The 20,647-nt window shown below is 34.6% G+C and overlaps 1 protein-coding gene across 4 annotated transcripts in view; it reads left to right on the top strand.

Annotated features, from left to right (window-relative positions):
• PPARG (peroxisome proliferator activated receptor gamma) overlaps nt 1-20,647 on the top strand; it is a 60,642-nt gene that overhangs the window by 20,165 nt on the left and 19,830 nt on the right. For all 4 annotated transcript variants that reach the window (XM_029996283.2, XM_029996280.2, XM_029996282.2 and 1 more), the window contains 3 exons: nt 14,066-14,293; nt 16,133-16,302; nt 18,114-18,252. In XM_029996283.2, the coding sequence (XP_029852143.1) occupies nt 14,074-14,293; nt 16,133-16,302; nt 18,114-18,252 (529 nt within the window). In that variant the 5' untranslated portion in view covers nt 14,066-14,073. The remainder of the gene's footprint in view (nt 1-14,065; nt 14,294-16,132; nt 16,303-18,113; nt 18,253-20,647) is intronic.

Genomic DNA, 20,647 nt, shown 5'->3' with positions numbered 1-20,647 from the left:
AAGTTCATGCATCAGTAACAAAGTCAGGACTTTGTAGAATTTTGCATTAATGTATCATTATCCAGGTTATATTTAAGTTCTTTCTGAAGTGCATTAATGATTTTGAAATTAAATAAAAGATGAAATTGTATTCTCTCCCCCCCCCCCCCCCCCCCCCCCAATATTTTGTGTACTTTTTCTTATCAAAGGGCTGCAGGGAGAATATTCATCTTTTCGTTCAGGTTCAAACAGCACTTACTCATTGTGTTTTTATTAAGTTACTTCCATATCATTAAGAGAAAGGTATAATGTTTTTTTTTTTCCCTTGAATAGTACGTTTGGAAAAGAGTTAAATATCTCTGTCAAATTCTGTGCTGCTCCCAAAGACTCGTGTTAGATTCTCAGAAAAATTTGTGATGAGGGGCCTTTTCTCAGAAAACTACTGAGGGATGGGTGACAGAAGGCTTAAATAACCTTGTATAACAACTGAACGTGTACTCTTTTTTTGAATTATCATATAATGTTGCCCTGATAATGCGTTATCTGAATGCATGTATTGTGATGTTTTCTTTCTGAGTGGTAAAGGGACTTTTGTTTATTAGTATTAGATGGTAGGAATGGAAATGACATAATTGAAAATAGTTTGATTTGTCCAATGTATACACTGACATCCAGGACTACTTAGAGTTTGCTAAGGAAATTGTTAGCCCATAAACTTACAATTTTAGCCCATTTTATTTAGTTTAGAACTCAAGATAATACAGTGCTGTTCTAGGGCGTCTTGGTGTCATCTGTTTCACAGTTACTCTGATCCTGGGCTCTGTTTGGGTTGGTTGGTTTTGGTGTTGGTTTATTTTGCTCTGTTCAGTAGTTAGTGTAGTTTCAAGTTCTAGTCTGCAAGTTTTTCTGAAGTATATCAAATAGAAAATTCCTAATGAAATTCCTATAATTTTTGTTGAAAGTAAGAAATACAATAACATGAAAGGACGTAAGCTGGTGCTAACTTAATCCTGAGTTTTTATAGTTGATATTTTAGTGTTCTTTTTCTCAGAGTGCTGTTATTTAGTCATACAGAGGCTTTAAAATTAGTATTTTTTGTCTAGCTCTTATGATAGTCAGTTTTCAGTGCTAAATTTCCTTCAGAAAGTTTCTGCCTATTTGTCTTCTGGAATAAAATACAGAGTACAATGTTATATTATGTTGTATTTTGTACTGAGCCCCAAAAAACAAGAATGGGGAAGATCCTCTTGATGCTCTTGTCCTGTAGTCCAATAGAAGATTCAGAAGTGGAACTGTTCAAGGTAACTTCAATTTAGAGGGCAATTCATAATTAATTTACTGGTGCTCATTAAATACTTCTCACAATGTTGCACAATGTTGCAATTTCAGTTACAAAAGCAAGCTTACCCTACTTATGACCTGATTCTACACTCCTTGTGTAGGCAGCCTGAAGTCGTCTTGATGGGATAGTTTTAAAGCTATCTGGAAAAATTAATATTTAGAAAGATGGAGTACATGAGATGCAAAGAACATTGATCCAAATATGTGATAAGTATCCTACACTATTGAGAACAATAATTATTGGATCACATGTAAAAACATGTCAATGTATTTTAATTGGGAATATTTTGGAAGGTCAAAAGTACAGTAGTCAGATGACAAGAGATTGCTCTATTGCTGAAAAGTGGCTGAGCAGGTTACGTGCTTCTCAGTTCGTACAGTTGAGAAGGTTAATTTTTTTTTTTGCTAATTTAAAAGATGAAAGATACATTTGTAGAACAGATGATAGGTGTACAAAAGTTCACGTGTCTTTATTATTAAATTATTTTAGTTGAGTATTCTTACTGTAGGCTGGTACGAAGCCTGCTGTTATACATAATCAACCATTTTTCTTTTGCCTGGTGTTTCTCTTGTCAGAGTAATGGCAACAATTGTGATGGAGTAAAGAGTAGGGTCCTTCATTTCTGCGTTGGGCAACATTGCACTCTGAAGTGGTATGCGTATCACTGGTAGTACCCTTCCAAGTTTATAAATGTCTGATCGAAGAGTTTCAGCAGCTAACGAAAATACACTTCAATAACAGTGTGTAAATAACTGTATTCGACACAAAATCTGAACATATTTTTGTGCTAGATTAATTTATGTGGCATCTAGAAGAGGAGAATGCTAAATGTTAAGCCCTCCTTGGTATATTTATCTACTTTCTCAAGCTTTGAAGTGTTTGAACTAGCTTGACATCACAGAGTTTCCTGGCTGTACACACACATATACAGAAAGTATTATCTTACACTTGGCATATATCAGAAATTATATATAATTATATATAAGAAAAATTATATATAGGAAAGTGTGTTTCCTGTTATGCTGAGATATTTTCTGTATTTAATGCACAAATAGCCCTAAACATGTTTACATTAATGAATGAGTTTTGCAACATGGTGCTTTTTAACTTTTAGGATTTAGTGATCATCCAACAGGTTAAAATATTTTAAGTTATACTAAATAAAAAATAGTGCTCAATCAAATTATATGGGCCCTACATATAGTCTTACCATATTAAAATACCTTTTACATTTTTAGTATTTTAGAAGATGACAGCTTTGTGATGAAAACGGCTCATCCTGATATCAGAGAGGCATTTTCATGGATAATTTGCAATGTATTTGACTGCCAGGAAAAACTTTAAAAGTGGGATTTAATTCAAGGAATGAGTTTAAACTCATGTTGCATTTGTTCCTCCTCCTCCTCTTCCTGTGGGAGTATTCAGTATTCTGCCATGGCAGGGAACTGCATTTAGGATGTTAATGAGTATATTTTACCCTATTACAGTTGTATGCCTTATTAGCTCATCTCTTGGAAACAATACTTAAGTTTACTGTCTTGTGAACATTAAAAAGCACTGACATGACAGAGTCTGAGGAAAGAAAAAAATCCCAGGCTTCTTACCAACAGCATTATGCATCCGTAAAAAGATCTCAATAAATTCTCTACTACTACTAAGTAGACTGAGAAAGCTTTATGTGGTTATTTAAGTATTAATATTATAAAAATTCTTCAGTGTTAGTTTAAAATTTATTGCATCTAAGATGTCTCAGAAGAAAAACAGTAACTGGATATTGTGCACATAATATACAACACTTACTGCTAAAGTTACTAACATTTCAAAAAGAAATACAAACTTTGTATTCAGATTTGAATCTCACAATGAAGTATATCTATTCTAAAATTTCTTGCTAAATTGGTACCTTAGTTGATAATTATTGACTAAGCACCATTTTTAAAGAAGAGTCCATGATTAGTATATTAAAATACATTAGAAGACAGAGTGATAATGACCTAATGAAACCAAATAAGCAATGAGGCATAAGATTGTCTTGCAAGTAACTTCAGTGCTTACACATCTCTTCTTGTATATTTTGCCATACTACATGCTTAAATCCTAGAGAATCTTGCAAAGGCTTATGAAGCCACAGAGGAATCTGCAAATTTTCATATAATGAATCATGCGTGAGCACAGTATAAATTTACTAGGTAGCTTTTCTACTACACTTGAATACTTTGGGACAGTTTCCTATTTAAACATACGGTAGGCATCTGGCTAAACATTGCGACTAGTGTTTCATGGTAGTTGTGAGTGTATTTTATTAACTCTGGGCACAGTGTTGTCACTGTGGTTAGTGAGAAACAGTAATTTTACATAGAAAATATGGCATTTTATGAGAAATTAATTTCTTATGGATCTGTATTACAACATACATTGATTTATTTGTGTGTATACATGTATATGAAATGTAATTTAATAATATACCTTAGCTAAAGAAGTCCTTCCTTAGCCAGGAACTGAGTTTTTCAAAGTGCTTAACTTTAAGCAGGTATTTAAATACCATTAGCAATAATACAATATTGAAAATAAAGCATATAAGTGAGTGTTTTACTTAACTGTGGCCTAAACAATGAATTTTTACTGAAGCTATAACACTTTCTATTGACTTCGATATAAGTTTGACATCTGAGAGCACAGTCACAGGTTCTGCATATGAACTTCTGAGTGTGGAATTTTCTCTTAAAATACTTCTAAAGACATGCATTGAACTTATAAATCTGACTGAAAACTTAGAGAATGAAAAGGTTTCTTAACTCCTTGGTAATTTCTGGTTTTGTTACTGTTAATAAAAAGAGCTTATACCCATTATATGCTATGACATTTTATGTTTAGATTAATTAAAATTTGTATTATCTTATTGTACATCTTTGGGATATATGGAAAGGTTTCTGGAACATTGTCTTAGTCACCTTATTTAGCACAGCAAGAATCCAGTCTCAAAGAATCTGGAAGCAGATTGTTCTCTCATATTGAGTCAGTAGCAAAAAAAAAGAGTAATAATTTTTTTAAAATAGTGTAAGTTAAGCTGCACAAATTTGAATTTTTTGAATTATATTAATTTCTTGTAGTTAGTAAAACTTTCACTAGACCTGAGTAATATGAAGTCTGCCTGGTATAAATACATGCCAGTTATAAAAGGCACATTGAGACTTGGAGCCGAGCACAGTTCTGAGAATGTTAAGACTCTTGTCAATTAATTGTGTTGTGACTTTATAGTTGATAAAGCTTTGCTATCTTGTATACACAGCATTTTTTTATATATTTTAAAGTCAATTACTTCCCTCAGTCTTATGAGGCCACTTACATGACAAGAGAAGGCGTACTCCTTAGTAGCTTGGCACATTTAGTTGTTATGCTTTGCCAAAGGGGGCAAAGGTCTCTCTTAAGAAGCCAGCTTTTTCTGATTACAAAACTGATTGTGATTCATTGCCTATCTATCAGTATCCTTTTTTAAATCACAATGATTCATAGAGAGTAACGCCTACATTTTATATCATGAGATAGTTTTACAATATTGCCAGTGCAAGTTAGAGACGTTGTTTGTTTCCGGTTTCCTCAAATCACTCAAAACCAAAATGATCCAGATTTGAGCTCTACTAAGGCAAGTGGGCATATTGTAAATACCAATATATGATCTTTGCCCATTAGAATTCTGTAGATGTTTATTCTGATTTTTGTATTAGCAATCAGGTGATATGTTATTTTTCAGATTTTTATGCTTTTGGGGGTGGTTGGTTTTTTGTTGTTGTTCAGTGGAATGAAATAACAATAATTTCTATTTTGAAGAGTTGGAGGTGTTTTTAAGAAGTTTTTGAACAAAAAGCATTAGAAGATAAGTCTTTCATCAGGATTAATTCTAGTTTCAATGCATGGCACCTCACAAAGCATGGACTGCAGCTGCCTGTAACTAGAAAACTGTGCAGTTTTTCTGCTCAAGTATTTCTAAGAACAATTTGAACAATTTGAGGGTCCTTTCCCACAAACTTTGAATCTGAGTTAACAGAGCAGAAATTGTCTCTACAGCTCAGTGTTCTGTTAGTCTTGTGACAGTAGTAGAACACTTTCATTTCTATTGTAGTCAGTCTTTTACCACCGGGAGCCCAACACCGTGTCACTTCCAGAATTTTGTAGTTATGTTCAACATGATTTGGAAGTGCTGTCCATCTTAAATCTGAGCTCTTTATCTGTCTATGAAGTTTTTCAGATATATAAATCAGTTTTTGTTATACAGCTATCTTCCATTGCCCAGTATTCTCAATTTCTATTTAAGCTGTTATTTGAGCACAGCTTTGCAATCAATTTCTTTTATATCCTGAAATAACTTAAAGTTTCATCAATGTCTATCCAGTATCAGAATGCAACAAAACCTACGTTCAATAATTAAAATAAGATGGTAGAATTTGTAGTATATCTGAGTAGCCTGTGGCATTTTTGAGCTTGTTTCTCATTTGTATTTATATTTACAATGGTTTATGTTGCTGCAAGGGTATAAAATGCTGCTATTTCAAATAAGAACCCAGGCCATTTACCATTTTGTGTGAATTCCATAGGCACAGAATAGAAAATATATTTTAAATTAAACAGCTCTATTATTCTCTGAATGGGCTTTTTTTTCCTCTTTCTATTAGCAGCTACCTCCTAAACATTGTAGTAAATTTTATGGACTGTGCTTTTAGTGATCACAGCTTGTAGTTATAATTCAATTATAGGAATAAAATACATTTCCTACTGATTTATGAGTTGCTTGCCTTTGGCCTTTTTGAAGTGTTTGGATTTACACCATTTCTCAAGTTTCTTCTGATGTTTTACTGTGCAACCTTGCTGAGAGGATGAATGGGTTGACTCCTCCCTTACTTTTTATTTGGCTTTTTGAAGGATCTCGGTGACACTGTTCTCTGCAGCCCTTGTACAGTGCACCACTTGGATTTCTCAGCCTGGTTCTTAAGCCATCCAGTCTTCAACACTCCTCCATGGTTTCATTGTGGAGATGTGACAGAAACTTGCATCTGGTGGCAGTGTTTCAAGATGTTCCTGGGAGTATCTGGTTTGTTGTCACACCCTTAACATTCCACTCAGCCCCAGCTTATTGCTTTTCTTTTTGCTATCAGAATTTTGGTCCTGTGCTGGTTCTGCAGGTTAGTACAGCAGACTGTAAAGGAGACTTTCATAAGCTCCTACCCCTCCCACTCAATGATTAACCCTTGAGGTGTGCTTGTTGGCTGCACCCTGCCGCAGTGGTGATACATCCCTCCTCCTCTGCTTAAAGATGTAACAAAACCATTTTGTCTAGAGCCACTAGGCTTGTTTTTACATGGAATGTTTATTCCCATTCTTTCAAAAGTATATTGTCTATGGTACATGTTTTTGGTATTGTCAGGTATCTTTCCTAATGGACATGTTTATTTTTGGGTCATGTTTAGATGGCTTGGGGGCTGGATCTGAGGAACAGAGAAGAAAATGTCATCCATTGTCTTGATCTTGTGCTTGGAGTCAGGGCTGATGTTCAAAGTGCACCAAATCAGCTATGAACTTACTTCTTCACTAACTCATTTCTTATCATGGAGCTGATTTTGACACTCAACATTTGCTAGAGGACACTAGGTATTTTCTTTGGTTTTACAGGTAAATTAAGGGGGGCGGGGAGTTATAGTTTAGAGTTCTCTAACTGAAACAAATCCATAAAAGTTTTGTCCTGCAGTGAGCTCAATTTCATTCCTGTAAATATTTTTGATAAATTCACACTTGAAAAGAAAAATAACAGGTCTACCGAGACAGTGGTAGAAGCAGGAGTGTTATTGCCTCCAAGGTGCATGCAGAAGTACTTTTGTTCCTGCTACAATACACAGGCCTAGGGTAGGAATGCTGAAAGGCAGTACTGAGTTTTCAAAAACCATTTGGATTTACAATAAAAAAATTTGTCATTACTTATTCTATCAGGTGCCTGAGTAAGCTTGGGTCCTTTTCCCACACAGTGGTTTCTAATGTGTAATTTGCTTGAAAAAGACTGCTTTGGATAACTGTTTTAAGTCCTACCAATATATTGCTGTTCAGTGCATGCATCATCACATAAATGAAACAATTTCTGCCCTGAATTATACCAATGTTTTGAATATGTGCATGGATAAAAAGAAAAAATCCTTTTTATCTGTGCTTCTTGGTAATGCAAACATAACAAAACAAAATTCTGTAATGGAATTTTTAAAGCAAGTCTTTATAGCTTTTTGCTGTTACTTTTTTTTTGTTGCTGCAGTTTGAAGCTTACTGATTTTGTCAAGCACAGAACTGGGCATATCAGCCAACAAGGCTTTTTTTATGTACTTGTTTGTTTGTTTGTTTGTTTAAGAGCATCACTGATTGTGTCAGCAGAGTTCTTGGAAAGAGTTTTTTTTAGTTATGTTGTGCTCCCTCTGCTGACTCTGCAGCAACAGAACACAAAGTAGTACAGTCCTATGTTATGGAGTGGTTGTCAGATTTAAGAACCTGCAGACCACAGAGCAGTTGTTTTAATGTATCAAATGGACTATGTCTCAGAGCTTTGAGTCATTGTTTGAAATATAGAAAAAATTCACATACTTTGGTTTATCCAAAACCAAATTACCTTTATTTTATGCAAATATTGTGTATTAGATAAAGTCTGTTACAATGACAGATACTATGAATGAAAAATATATCATTTTCATGATTGAAGAAGGTATCTCCTAAAGGCTTAAACTAAGCTTAAAGCTTTGTTCTACTCGGACATAATCAGAAATATTAAAAATGTGTAGAGTAATACCATCCCTGCTGAAGAAGATTGCCATTTTAATGATAACACAGAGAATGGGGGGAAAGTAGATAATATTCTTTCACTGGACAAGTGGAGAACTGAGACAAAAGTCTAAATAGTAGCATCTTTTTTTCTCCAGGAAAAACTAAATGCAGTAAGATGATGCAATTTTCTCTAAATAACCAGAAGAACAATGAATAGGAAAAATTAATACCATTTTTCCAATTCTTACTAGAATTGATGACCATCTCCACCTTCCGGAGACATCAATTAATCACTTTCTGAACACAACGTATCACCAGACCCTGTGGCTCACATTTAGGACCTGAAAACAGCACTGATGAAAATGTTGGCTTGAACTACTTGTCCATTGCCACATAGAATTTCTGTGTCAGAAGCAACGAAACAACTGAGTTATTGAAAGGGGAATGCAATTGTTTTATCACAAGACTGTCCTTTCTCATAGTCCTTTTGCAGCATTCTCTTCTAAAAGATCAATGAAGGTCTTTAATTCAGTGGATGTGGTGCTGTCATTTAGGGTAGATGTATTTTTGCAAGGCACATGTAAAACATTTTATTGTTCCTCTTAATTAGATAAATACATTAAATATATGGGGATATCAAGCTGACCCTTCACCATCTCTAAATTTGTCTTCAAAGCTAGGAAAGGCTGTGTGATCTTAACCAACTTATATATGACATTATTTCAGAGGTGGTCTGAGCCTGCTTTAATTAAATCAATTGGCAACAGTCCCATTAAGTTCTGCAGCACTTGCATGTGAGTTTACTTGACAAACTCTGACACATTTGTACACAAGATGAAATTCAAACTATTCCATGAAATATGTTTTAATGAAAAAAATGCCAACAAAACCAATATTTACATCATGTATATATTTGTCCATATTTATACCTGTCCATGTAGTATAATTATACCATTGCCTTGATTTTAGTAATGTTTCAAAGCTGAGAGGCTTTAACTGTTTTTTTTTCTTCTGATTTTCTGTAACTCATATGAGGTTAGGATGTTCTGGTTGCTTCATTAAATACCTCTAGGGTCATATTTTGGTAGTTTTGTCTGGAAAGAGCGTGTCTAGAATGTAGTGTAACAGGCCTTTCAGGTTAACTGAGCACAGGTAGTGTTTATGGTAAAGAGTAGCTTGTGATCCAAGATGTTTTTCATACCATGGTAATCTCTTATGTTCTGTTTTATGTTTTCCAAATATAAAAAATGCACTGAATAACTCTCTTTGGAATTGGAAATCAATTCAATGTGCAATTGCTACTGAGTGGAGTAACTTAATGATTATGATAGTTCTCACAATCAGCACCAGATTAACTACTGTAAGCTGTCACTACAGCTGACAGTTAATACAGACGTGTACCAGATGAGTTCATGTGCCTTCTTTTACTTTCTTGTAGATAATAGTTAGCAGTTGGCTACATGAGATAAATTGCAAGTAAAAGGAGTAATAACAACTAGTTTCATATCTCAATGTTTAATGTTATCTCAACAGCATTCTCTCACTTCCGGTCTTTTTGATGATTAAATGTTAAAGCATATTCTTCTGACTTCATGTGAATAACATCTCTGCTACTATTCTGCATAGTCTTTTGCTGGCTGAGAATGATTTTTGCACATGAAAATCTTTATAGCCAATGTTAGTTATGTTTTTATTACCTGGATCTCATATGAGCATGTGTAAGTTTTATGAAAGAATCCCGGAGTAATCTGTTGATTGGACTTGTGCTTTGGATGTTCCGGTGTTTTGTTTGTGTTTTTTATAAAAAGCCATGAGAAGACTGCAATTAAATATTTTTTTGCAGAGGGAAATGTTGGCATTCATCTTTTATGGGAAGGAAAAAAGACAAAATACACAGCAGAAATCAAAGTTACAGATGAAATATTTGTAAACTATTAAACATAGGAACAGTTTTCACAATTTAGTTTTCAATAATGCAAGAATAAAGCTAGCACATAAAAGGTTTTCTCCATTCTAGTATTTATAATGTAAATTAAAACTGAACAGTAAAATTCATTTCGTTTCCAGTGTAATAGCAAATTCTATTAAATTGAACAGGTTATCCATAATTTGACTCAGACTTAGCAGTCATATATGAAGATTCAAACTTTAAAACTGTAATGAAATGCTTTGATTTTTATATCCAAAACCTGAGCAAACCTGAAAATTCTCATAATTCAGAAATGTTTATGAATAATATCAATGTGGGATCATTGATGCCTAGCTGTTTTGTTGTATATAGAGATGCTATAATGCCAGAGCCTTTTATTTTAACAGAAAACTTCAGGTCTTCTATTGGGTGTATGTGTAAATGTATAGTATCGTTGCTTAGGTACCTTTGTGGACATCTTAGATGAAATTATAATATAGACAACATAACGATTTTTCAAAACTAGAAGTAGACATTTTTTGTAGTGGGATGATTGAACAAAGCCTTTTTAGTTGCCTGAAGATCAGAAGAACTGATATTACTAGTCACGGGATGTTAAACTCTGGAAGGGGTGGAGTTTATAGGCTTTTGCTCAAAGAATTGTAAATGGCTGCTTATTCCAGATTTTATTACCTTAGAGCAGAAATAGGAGTAGCATAAAATGGAATTACTTTGTGACCCATAGTAGCTGATAGGTGCACCCATAATTCCCTGGTTTTCTCTTCAGTGTAATCTTGGCATTTTTATTTCCTCTATTCGCAGCATACAGAACATGTGTGATGAGAACAGATGCACGAAAAAAAATCCAGAACAATTAATAAGGAAAAAACAGCATGCATGAAACACAATCCTTCATATTAGTGATTGTTAAAATAACAGAATATGTTATTTGTTTATATTTATTTTGCTGCTTCTAAAACTCAACAAAAATCTAAAACATCATAGTTCTAGGCTAGAAATACTTCTACAGTGATACAGCTCTGGCATTATTGGTAGACTTTGCTGAAACAAGTTAGCTGTGCTGACTGTGAAAACAGAAAATTCCTGCTAAGGAATTACTATATCCTCTTGGCTTTTGGAGTTTGTGCCTAGCAAACCAGACCTCTGGACTTACATGCTTATCTGAGTCTTTCTAAGCTGTAGGATATCTGTACATAGTGAGTTTCATGCACACACTGTGTTACAATGATTCAGGAGTTTCAAAGAATTAATCACATTATATATAATCAAATTCTCCAAAACATCACAGTCATTCACTGTATTACAAAGTGAAATATAGACTAGCTTTAACTTGCTGTTTAGCTCACAGAGGTTTGCAAACTGAAGTCTTAAATTGAAAATACAAAGTGATAATGCCTCGAGATTCTGAGAATATTTTTATAGACTTTTTACGGATGATGCTGGAAAACTCATTTTAACATCTGCTTTGTGTGTAATACAAAAATTGAGATCAGTGACACGTGATTAAGTATGTCTCTATTCAGTGAGTGACTTAAGCTTGCACTTCCCTTTAACCATGTACTCAAGCCTCTTCAGCTGCTTGTGTAGTGCAGGGGAGGTGTCTGTGCAAGGGCAGCTGTCAGTTTGAGTCCTCCTGCCTTCTGATGACATGGTTGCCTGCAGTTGTTTCTTGGCCGCACAGTAACCTCATGGGTGCACTTGCGCATATGGAGTCCTACGGACTCCACAGTCCATAACTTGGGCTATAACTGGGACCATGCCTGTAGGCCTCCTTCTTCACCCCTGAGGCAGGCACCCGGATACAAAGTGGACATAACTCTCAATGTCACTTGCTTAAAGGAATATAAGCCAATGTTTAAATTTTAGATGTCTGTTGATTTTATTTTATTTTTTTAAAGATGTGTCTGGTTAATTACAAAAATGGACTCTTAAGAAGGAGTTTATTCTATTTTATTGCTTTATTTGGAAATCTGTTTAAGGAAGACAGTTCCTAGTGTTGGTGGCCAGGGATTTGCACTTCATGCTTAGAGAAAAATTGACTATTTGGAAGCTACTATATAACACCAAGGTACTCTGACAACCTATAATGTACTTTCACCAGATAACTTTCACTGTGGCAGTTAGAAGTTCTATTGTTTACTCATAGGCAGATCTTACTTTCATTAAGGATAACATGCAACTGTACATCCCATCCAATGGCTGAAGCCTTTGGGAAGATAGATGGCTGGCTGACCATTAGGCTAACCTTGTCCACAGTTGACCCGTAAACACTGTGTGCTTTACAGGATTCTACTTTATCAGTCATGTAGTAAGAGGAGTGGCAGTATGAAGAAGCTATAAGTTGCCCTTTTGTCTGCTAGGGGCAACATGTATGTTGTGCAGCATGGGATACAGTAGCATCTCTTTTGTTCCCACTGCAGTGAGAATTTCTTATTTGAAATTTAAGAATAAGGATATCTTGCAACCTTTTCTTGTCAGTGTTCAAGGTGGAAGAACTAAAAGGTTGTGCTGCGAGTCCTAAAAGGAGGAAGAATGATGGTGACTTTGAGGAAAGATTAAGAGAACTGTAACCATTTCCAGACTTAGCACTTCAACATAGTTGATGGAGAGGACAATCACTGTTTTACTTACCTGTAGGCCTGTCAAAACAAAGGATGATCTCAAAATTATGGAGCAAATCTGTTCCATTATATTCATTTTGCAACAGCAGTTTTGGCAGTGTGACAGAGTAGTTTTGATTCAAAGTAGATCAAATCAAAGTTCCTCTTATCTAGAGGTTAAAGGCTGCTTACTTGATTGGGTCTAAAGTCCAAATTAAACAGCCAAAGTGACCAAGTTATATTAGTTCCATAACATCTATTCTATTTTTAGATTAGAGTGTTCTTTTTATAAACCATGGAAAATTAAAGACAGACCCTAGTTATAAAACAGTAGGAGCTTTACACTTGCTGTTACTTGCAGACTTTTTCATAGTTGAAATATGTCTAAATTGAGGATTTTGGTTCAGCTAATTGTCAGAAGAGGACTCGGAAAAACATTTTATATGTCAATCTAAATTCATTCAATTTGCTGAAGACTTTTGCATAAATACCTATGAAATTTGGAAAGTCATAAATAAAATTTCCTTGAGCCTTGGGTTTAAGACTCTGGGATAAAACTTTTGACATACTTGAATGACTAAAGATTTCAGATATTTCTGGTTATTTGGAGCAAAAAACACCACTATTCAATACCAACTACTTTTGTTTTTTTCGTAATATAAAAAACCTTAAGATTTTCAGGCACTTAGGAAGAATGACGATTAAAATTTGCAAAACTGAAAACTTAATTGTGGAAGACTTCTAATTCTATTCATATGCATGCTATTGAGAGATGCAATTAAAGTCAGTGTTATCTATCTGTTAAAAAAAAAAAAAAGTGACATTTTTTTTTCCAGTTATGCTGCTTTAATTTGCATCATTAGGGTTTTGGGTTTTTTTAAATTATTTGCATGCTTGCTAAAGCACATAAATGTTCTATAAAATATACTATTAAAATGCAATTGTATTTCATCTGGCCATTCATAATTATTTAGATGGTTATTTTTCCCATATAAATTTTTGTCAATTATTCATCTAACCGTTGTTCTGTAAGGCTGCTAGTTGTCTCTGCTGCCTTTTGAAGTACAGATCAGATCAGTTCATTCTAGTAGCATACCTATGACAGCCATTCTGTTCTATGGTTAGCCTGAGCCCTGAATGCCAGCAAATCTCATTTGCTCTTAATGACATGAGACATCAGAGCGTTCCTGCCTAGTGTTAGCCATGCAATGTTACTATACAGCCTAATGCATTATATGGTGATAAACTCAAGCCAAATGACAGATGGGGCCTAAACATTCCCCTAAAACCTACACCTGATTGTGTGTTTTCATCTCAACCCTTTGGACATGAGACAATTGGACCTTAGCTCGGGCCTGAACTTGTTACAGAGATAACAAGCTTCTTTTAAAATGTCGTTTTCTTTTTTGTTGTTGTTTTCAGGGATTACAATGGTTGACACAGAAATGCCGTTTTGGCCCATTAATTTTGGAATTAGTCCAGTGGATCTGTCTGCAATGGATGATCATACACATTCCTTTGACATAAAGCCGTTTACCACCGTTGATTTTTCAAGCATTTCTTCACCACACTATGAAGATATTCCTCTTGCAAGAACTGATCAGACAAGCATTGATTATAAATATGATATCAAGCTCCAGGACTGCCAAAGTATGCTTTTAATTTTTTTTAATATTTTCTTCATGTCCATATTTGCTTCATTCTCTGGAAAGTCTACTATCAGCAAAAGGATTTAGAAGTATTCAGATGCCTAAATGCTGGTATCCTGTGTCATCAGAGATGCCCACAAGATATTCTTGCAGGGCAGATTGAAACGATAGAATACATATAGCAGACCTTCACCTTTCCAGAGCAGCAGTTGGAGATTAGGCAGGGTATCACAAAGTATCTAAAATGACATTAAGCGCTTTTTATTAGACACATGAACCCCACCATTTGTTTCTGAAACCTCCAGTCTCCTATTCATGTACCTTGTGTGTAAATTGACCTTTGAAGGTCTATGCACACAATGCAGAATAAATATCCTGGATGTTAAAAAATGCCCCAGCATACATAGCATATTAATTATTAATATGTGCAGCTTTTAAATTCCAAACAGCCTAAGAAATTGATGGAGTAGAAATATTGGTTACATCCGAGTCACAACGTTGGTATAACTTTCATCAGTGTTCCTAATGCAGGGATAACCTTGGAGCTTCATGGGCTAGTATTATTTATATACTATGAAAAATGCTGTTCTTTTGCCAGTCACAGTAAAAAACATTACATGAAACTCTCTTTTTAAGAAAGAAAGTGACCTATTCTTAAATAGGGTGTTACTGCATTCCTGCTCAAAGTAGGAATGTGAGGTTGCTGTGCCTGGAACTTTTCTAAAGATCTGCTTAGCCTGCTTAGATCTGACATCACTTTTGTTTGTAGGAATCTGTACAGGAATTCTTTCAGGGAATTCTTGCTAGGAAAATTTAATTTTGGTTGTACAGCAAAGCAGGTGCTGTGTACCTCTTGTGTACCAAGACATCTTGCCAGCTAATAATTTGGGTTTTTTTGTTTAATTAGAAATGTCCATAACACTTTAATAACAACCTAGAGAGTGCAATAGAGTTTAGGGAGGATAAATCCTCTTCGTCTTTACTTAGATAGTTTTCCACTTTTCTTTTTTCTTCCTAGTTCATATAGGAAAGAAAACTTTCTAGTTTGTATAGTGTAGCCAGTTTGGAAAAGAAAAACATTCACCTTGTTATAATACTATGTCTGTTACAACACTCCTGAGATGTGATCTGATGTAATGTTATAGTGTCAAATATCACCGCTTTATTCTATGACCAGTAATGATCGATTTAAAGATAACATATTTGGTTGTTTGAGCTTGTTCAATATTACAAATTGCTCTCTTAATTAGAAACTTTCAGAAGAGAAAATATATCTCTAAACTGCATCCAATGTTGGACAGTGTTCCCCAGGAGAGAGCTAAATTTCTTTAAATATCCAATATTATATTATCTTATATATATATTTCAACATAATATATTATTCAATGTATAGGTCTATTAGATACTTAAAATTTTTTTTTAGACTAGATTAGAAACTCCAGTCCATCTCCCTGCAGTAGTTCTGAACACCTTAAAGTAATACAACCACATTAGGTACTGAGAAAAGTACAGTCTTTCAAGTATGAGGTCTCCATATGTAAATTTTTAATATCCCTATCTTCAAATCATTCCACACTACAAAGCTGAAAACTGAATCTGTAATACACTTTCTACATCAGAATCTGCCACTTCAAGGTTTTCCAGCCTATACACTGCCTGTGAAATAGCGGCTTACAGCTTACATCCCTTTACATCCTTTGTTTGCTACTCGTTTTGTATTATGAAGCAGACCTATGAATCTGGCTATGTTTACTGTGATTGCTTGTGATTGTTCCTTGCTTCATCTTCTATATATTTAATTATACTTTGAGTTTATCATTTAAATCTTCTCTATACACAGGTGCAATCAAAATGGAGCCTCCTTCCCCACCCTATTTTTCAGAAAAAGTTCAGTTGTACAATAAACCTCATGAGGAGTCTTCCAACTCCCTTATGGCTATTGAATGCCGTGTGTGTGGGGACAAGGCCTCTGGATTTCATTATGGTGTGCATGCATGTGAGGGTTGTAAGGTAAGTTGTCACAAATGTATTTTTTCTGAAGTAAGATTTGATACTATTTTCATCTGAATAATCACTTTGTAAAATCGGAGATCTGTGCTTTTTAAAAAAACTTTTAGGTCTTTAAGCAAATTGTTCCACATGTACTGCATATACTTTATGACTTAAGAAGTGGGAGGTTTTTTAAATATAATTTGCTTTTTCTATTTTTTTACTGATCTATTTGCATTTTTTGTGCATTTCTTCTACTTTTCAATTATGGAGTTATATTTCATTCCTGCTGTCTTGGAGGTCACTTGCAGAATCTGAATTCATAGAACGCAGCAAAAGCAGGCTCATGCCCAACTCCAAAGCTCAATACTCTGAGCAATTTAAAATTCACAGTCTGTTTTTCTGATTTATTAGAATTTCTTTACCCAATTTACACATCTCTAGGTGACTACAGAAAAGTCTAATAGTATTAAAGAATGTGGCTTTCTGCTTTAGAACTCCACCGGCTTTTTTTTTTTTTAATATCAATGATATTTAGTGTTTATAACATATAAAGGACAAATGAATGGTGTAAAAATTGACCATCCTCAAGAATTAGAACAGAAATGCCAGAGAAAGAAATTAATAATAATTCTTTGAGTTCAAAGAAAAATATTACAGAGTTTAATAGGAAATTCCCATCTTCTCTATTTTCAATATCTTGAGGAAAACAACTAATAGGAAAGACACAATCCAGAGCTTAAATAAAATTTGTAGCACTGAATTAGGAACACACATAAAGCGATAAGTATGCTGTTGATTACTTAAATTACAGTGAATTATATAAATAAGAACTGGCATTATGCTTTTATTGTTATTATTCTCTGTGAGGAAAAATTAATTTTTACAAGGAACAAATGATTATAAATTTGGATAAACTTTGTTAATAGATTATGAGTGATCTGAGAAAGCATCTTTAAACTGTAAAAAGACAGAATTGTGAATTTCCATAATGCTTTCTCTCTTTATAAGATTTCATAAGACTGCTGTGTGATAATTTCTGTGAGTTCAGCACCAAGTTTTTGGATTTTTCATGTGCCAATGTACTTTGCAAACTTGTAATATCCAAACGATGGAGATAAACTAGAAAATAAAACAACCTAGAAAATAGAACCCAGAAATAAATATTGCAAAATTAGTTCAGCACTGTGCAAAACCAAAGAAATAGAATAGATGAAAGAATATAAATTCTCTTTAAGTACTCAGGCTCAAAAAGGAAAATAAATATTCAAAATAGAATAAAAAATACTTAGTTGGGAAAGAAAACTTAAAAAAACCCAGATAACCGATAATCTTTTTTATTTACTTGAGATCAAACTGCTGTTGGCAGAATTTTTGCTTTGTTGTGATTTATAAAAAAATTTCTACATTGGTAGTGAACTTTACATTTTGAAAATGTCATGTTCACTTTATAGCAAATTGTCCCATGCGCAGTGGAACAAACGAAGCTTTGCTTCCTTTGGCATAGTGTTCTTCATGCTCAGCATGTTTGTAGAGCTCTCAACTTACATCCCTAGTGTCCTTTAAACCCCATTGATTCCCATAAGCTTCCCCGGCTCTTTGAGATTTTTACCCCCCTACCAAACTAGGTTGAAAATGTCTAGTACAATCAGAACAGGAGCACACTGATAAGCGGACAGTATGATCACATGAGCCTTGCTTCCTTAGGAATCTGTCTAAAACAAAGTTACGTTCAGTGTGTAAACAGAAAGGCACTTTGTATGTACAGAGAAGTGAGATGATGACACTGGCAGTTTCTGGCATCCTTTTACATGCTTTTATGTTTACTCCAGGGCTTTTTTCGAAGAACAATCAGATTAAAGCTAATATATGACAGGTGTGATCTTAATTGCCGCATCCATAAGAAAAGCAGAAATAAATGCCAATACTGCAGATTTCAGAAATGCCTTGCCGTTGGAATGTCACACAATGGTAAGTGCACATAGCATATTTTAAAATGATAACGTTTCATCTGAAAAATAACATGAAACATTAATATGATTACTGAATATGCTGCTTTAACATCTAGAGTCTTCCGTTTCTTTACACTAGGCAGTTTAGAAATACGTATCAGAGAGATTGCCTTTGAGCTTAGGAGAGTATGTATATGATTGGAGATTACTTTCAATATAAAAATCAGATAGGTAGGTATCTGCACTTCTCAATATAATACATAATGTAACATATGAGTTGGTTTTACTCTCCATCATTCTTGCTCATTACACTGTTGGTTGTTCTTCCTGAACATATTCCTAGTGTAATTGTTATTTTTCAGTTCATTGTCTTATTTTCTGACATGACTCTTTTGTTTACTGTAGTTCAATATCCCTTTCCTGTAAGCAGTGAACTTCATTTAATAATGAAAAATGGACTAGAGAATTTACTGAAACTTTGTGAATAATAACAACTTGAATTTGATGCGTAGGACACTTATCGAGGACTGTTAGCATCACGAAGTTAACACTTCCTCATACTAGAACACAACATACTTTAAATGAATGGGCCAGACCCTGTACTGTTTTAAAAAAACCTGTCCTCCTCCTTCCTAGGATACCCACATCTGGGCGTAGATTCCAATGTGTGGTAAGTAGGAGTGTAGTGTTTCTTAGCACGCCCATTCAGCTGTCGGCCTCTCATCATATAGTGTGTATAGCTGTGACTCCTGTGTAATATGCACTGTCTGACCTCTCCACCATCCAGAACTGAATATCCCCTCCCATCTGTGAACTGTAAGCAGCATTTCCATTTTGAATATGTTGCAGTCGTAGGTTGCAAAGGTGTTTTCAATTGTTTGTGGTTCTGTGATTGCCCTCTTTATCAGTAGGTAAGCAGGTAGCAGTAAGCATATCATGATACTGCTCTCTTGCATAGAATTTAGAAGATAGTCCCTCTGAACTTTAAAATTAACATATCAATTCATGTGGAAATACTTATGAATGTTTGGACAGAAAGACATAATGAAGATTCTTTGCTGCCTTGCTTTGGCAAAGTTGAGTAAAAACAGGAATTAAATGTCATAACATAGAGACTTATGTAATTCTAAGGGTAAAGAATTGCAAACATGACTGGGAAAATAATTTCTCTGTGGTTTTTTTAGAACTTTCATTATTTTCAATATAAAAAATGAGTGTACTGTCCCCAAGAGGAAAGCTTAACTGTGGTTTGTGAAGTTAATACATGCAGTGAATGTAAATTGGTATGGGAAATGTTTTGCTAATAGAAAACATGGTTTTCAAGTTCCTGGGATGCAACAGTAACACTTAAAAATAAATCTAATTTTGAAATGCTACTGTGGGTATTTTTATAGTAATTCAGGAGGTTTTATTATTATTATTTTCAAGGTGCATGCCAAATTCTCTCATAACCTAGCAACACAGCTTCCAATTATGTCAGTGGGAACCATGTGCAGTTCTATCAAGAAGGGGAAGGCCAAGACCGTTCTCTTTGACTTAGTAACATAAAGGACCCAAGAAATATTTTTAAAATTAACATTTCACCTGCCATTTCTTCCTGTTCAGCCACTGCCAAGGCAGAAGCTGTGGCATCAGCAGGGGCCATGCTATGGGAGTTGGGGGAGGCATGCAGAGGAGGGGAAAAGGGCAAAGCCATTTGTCCCAGGGCTTGAGGGAATGCTTCCATTTGCTCTCACGATTTCACCTAACAGGGAGTTAGTAGTGTTTATTTTCAAGTATTGGCTTCTACAGTTGCCTTTTTTGCCCACTCTGGTTACATTACATTGCATGAAACAACACCCTCATTCCTCCATCATTTATAAACAAACAAATTTATAAAAAAGAACTAAATTTCACCTTTGAAGACACAGGCCTATATAAAGAAGCATGCAGAAATGCAACACTGGATGTTGTCAATGACACTGAGACACATTTTTATGTTACATCTACAGATTAAAGTTCGTCCATTTGAGTACTGAAATTATCTGAATTTTAAATCCTTGGAATCAGAATATGGATTATTTGTGCCTGAGGGTTCCAATCTATGACTGTCTTTGCATAGATATATTATTGCAAAATGAATAGGGCACTTACAAAGATGAGGAATGCAAGGAGACTTAGCAGCTACAGCCACATTTTTTCACACATAAATGCTACATACCACTTGGCTGAAGGTTAAAAAAGACAGTAGTGTTCTCATGCTTTGAATATTGTTTTCCTTTCCTCCTCTAGCCACAGTGCTGCTCTGTGTTTAACCCTTAATTGCTAAGATTGTATTCTGAAGTACCACTAAGCAGAAGGTCGGTTCTTTTTTTTTTTTAGAAATTTCATTAATTTTTTCTCTTCTACTGAAAGTACTATTTATATAAAACCAA

This window comes from Aquila chrysaetos, chromosome 20 (assembly GCF_900496995.4).
Source record: "Aquila chrysaetos chrysaetos chromosome 20, bAquChr1.4, whole genome shotgun sequence".
NCBI lineage: Eukaryota > Metazoa > Chordata > Aves > Accipitriformes > Accipitridae > Aquila > Aquila chrysaetos.
This window is presented reverse-complemented; position numbering and strand designations above follow the sequence as displayed.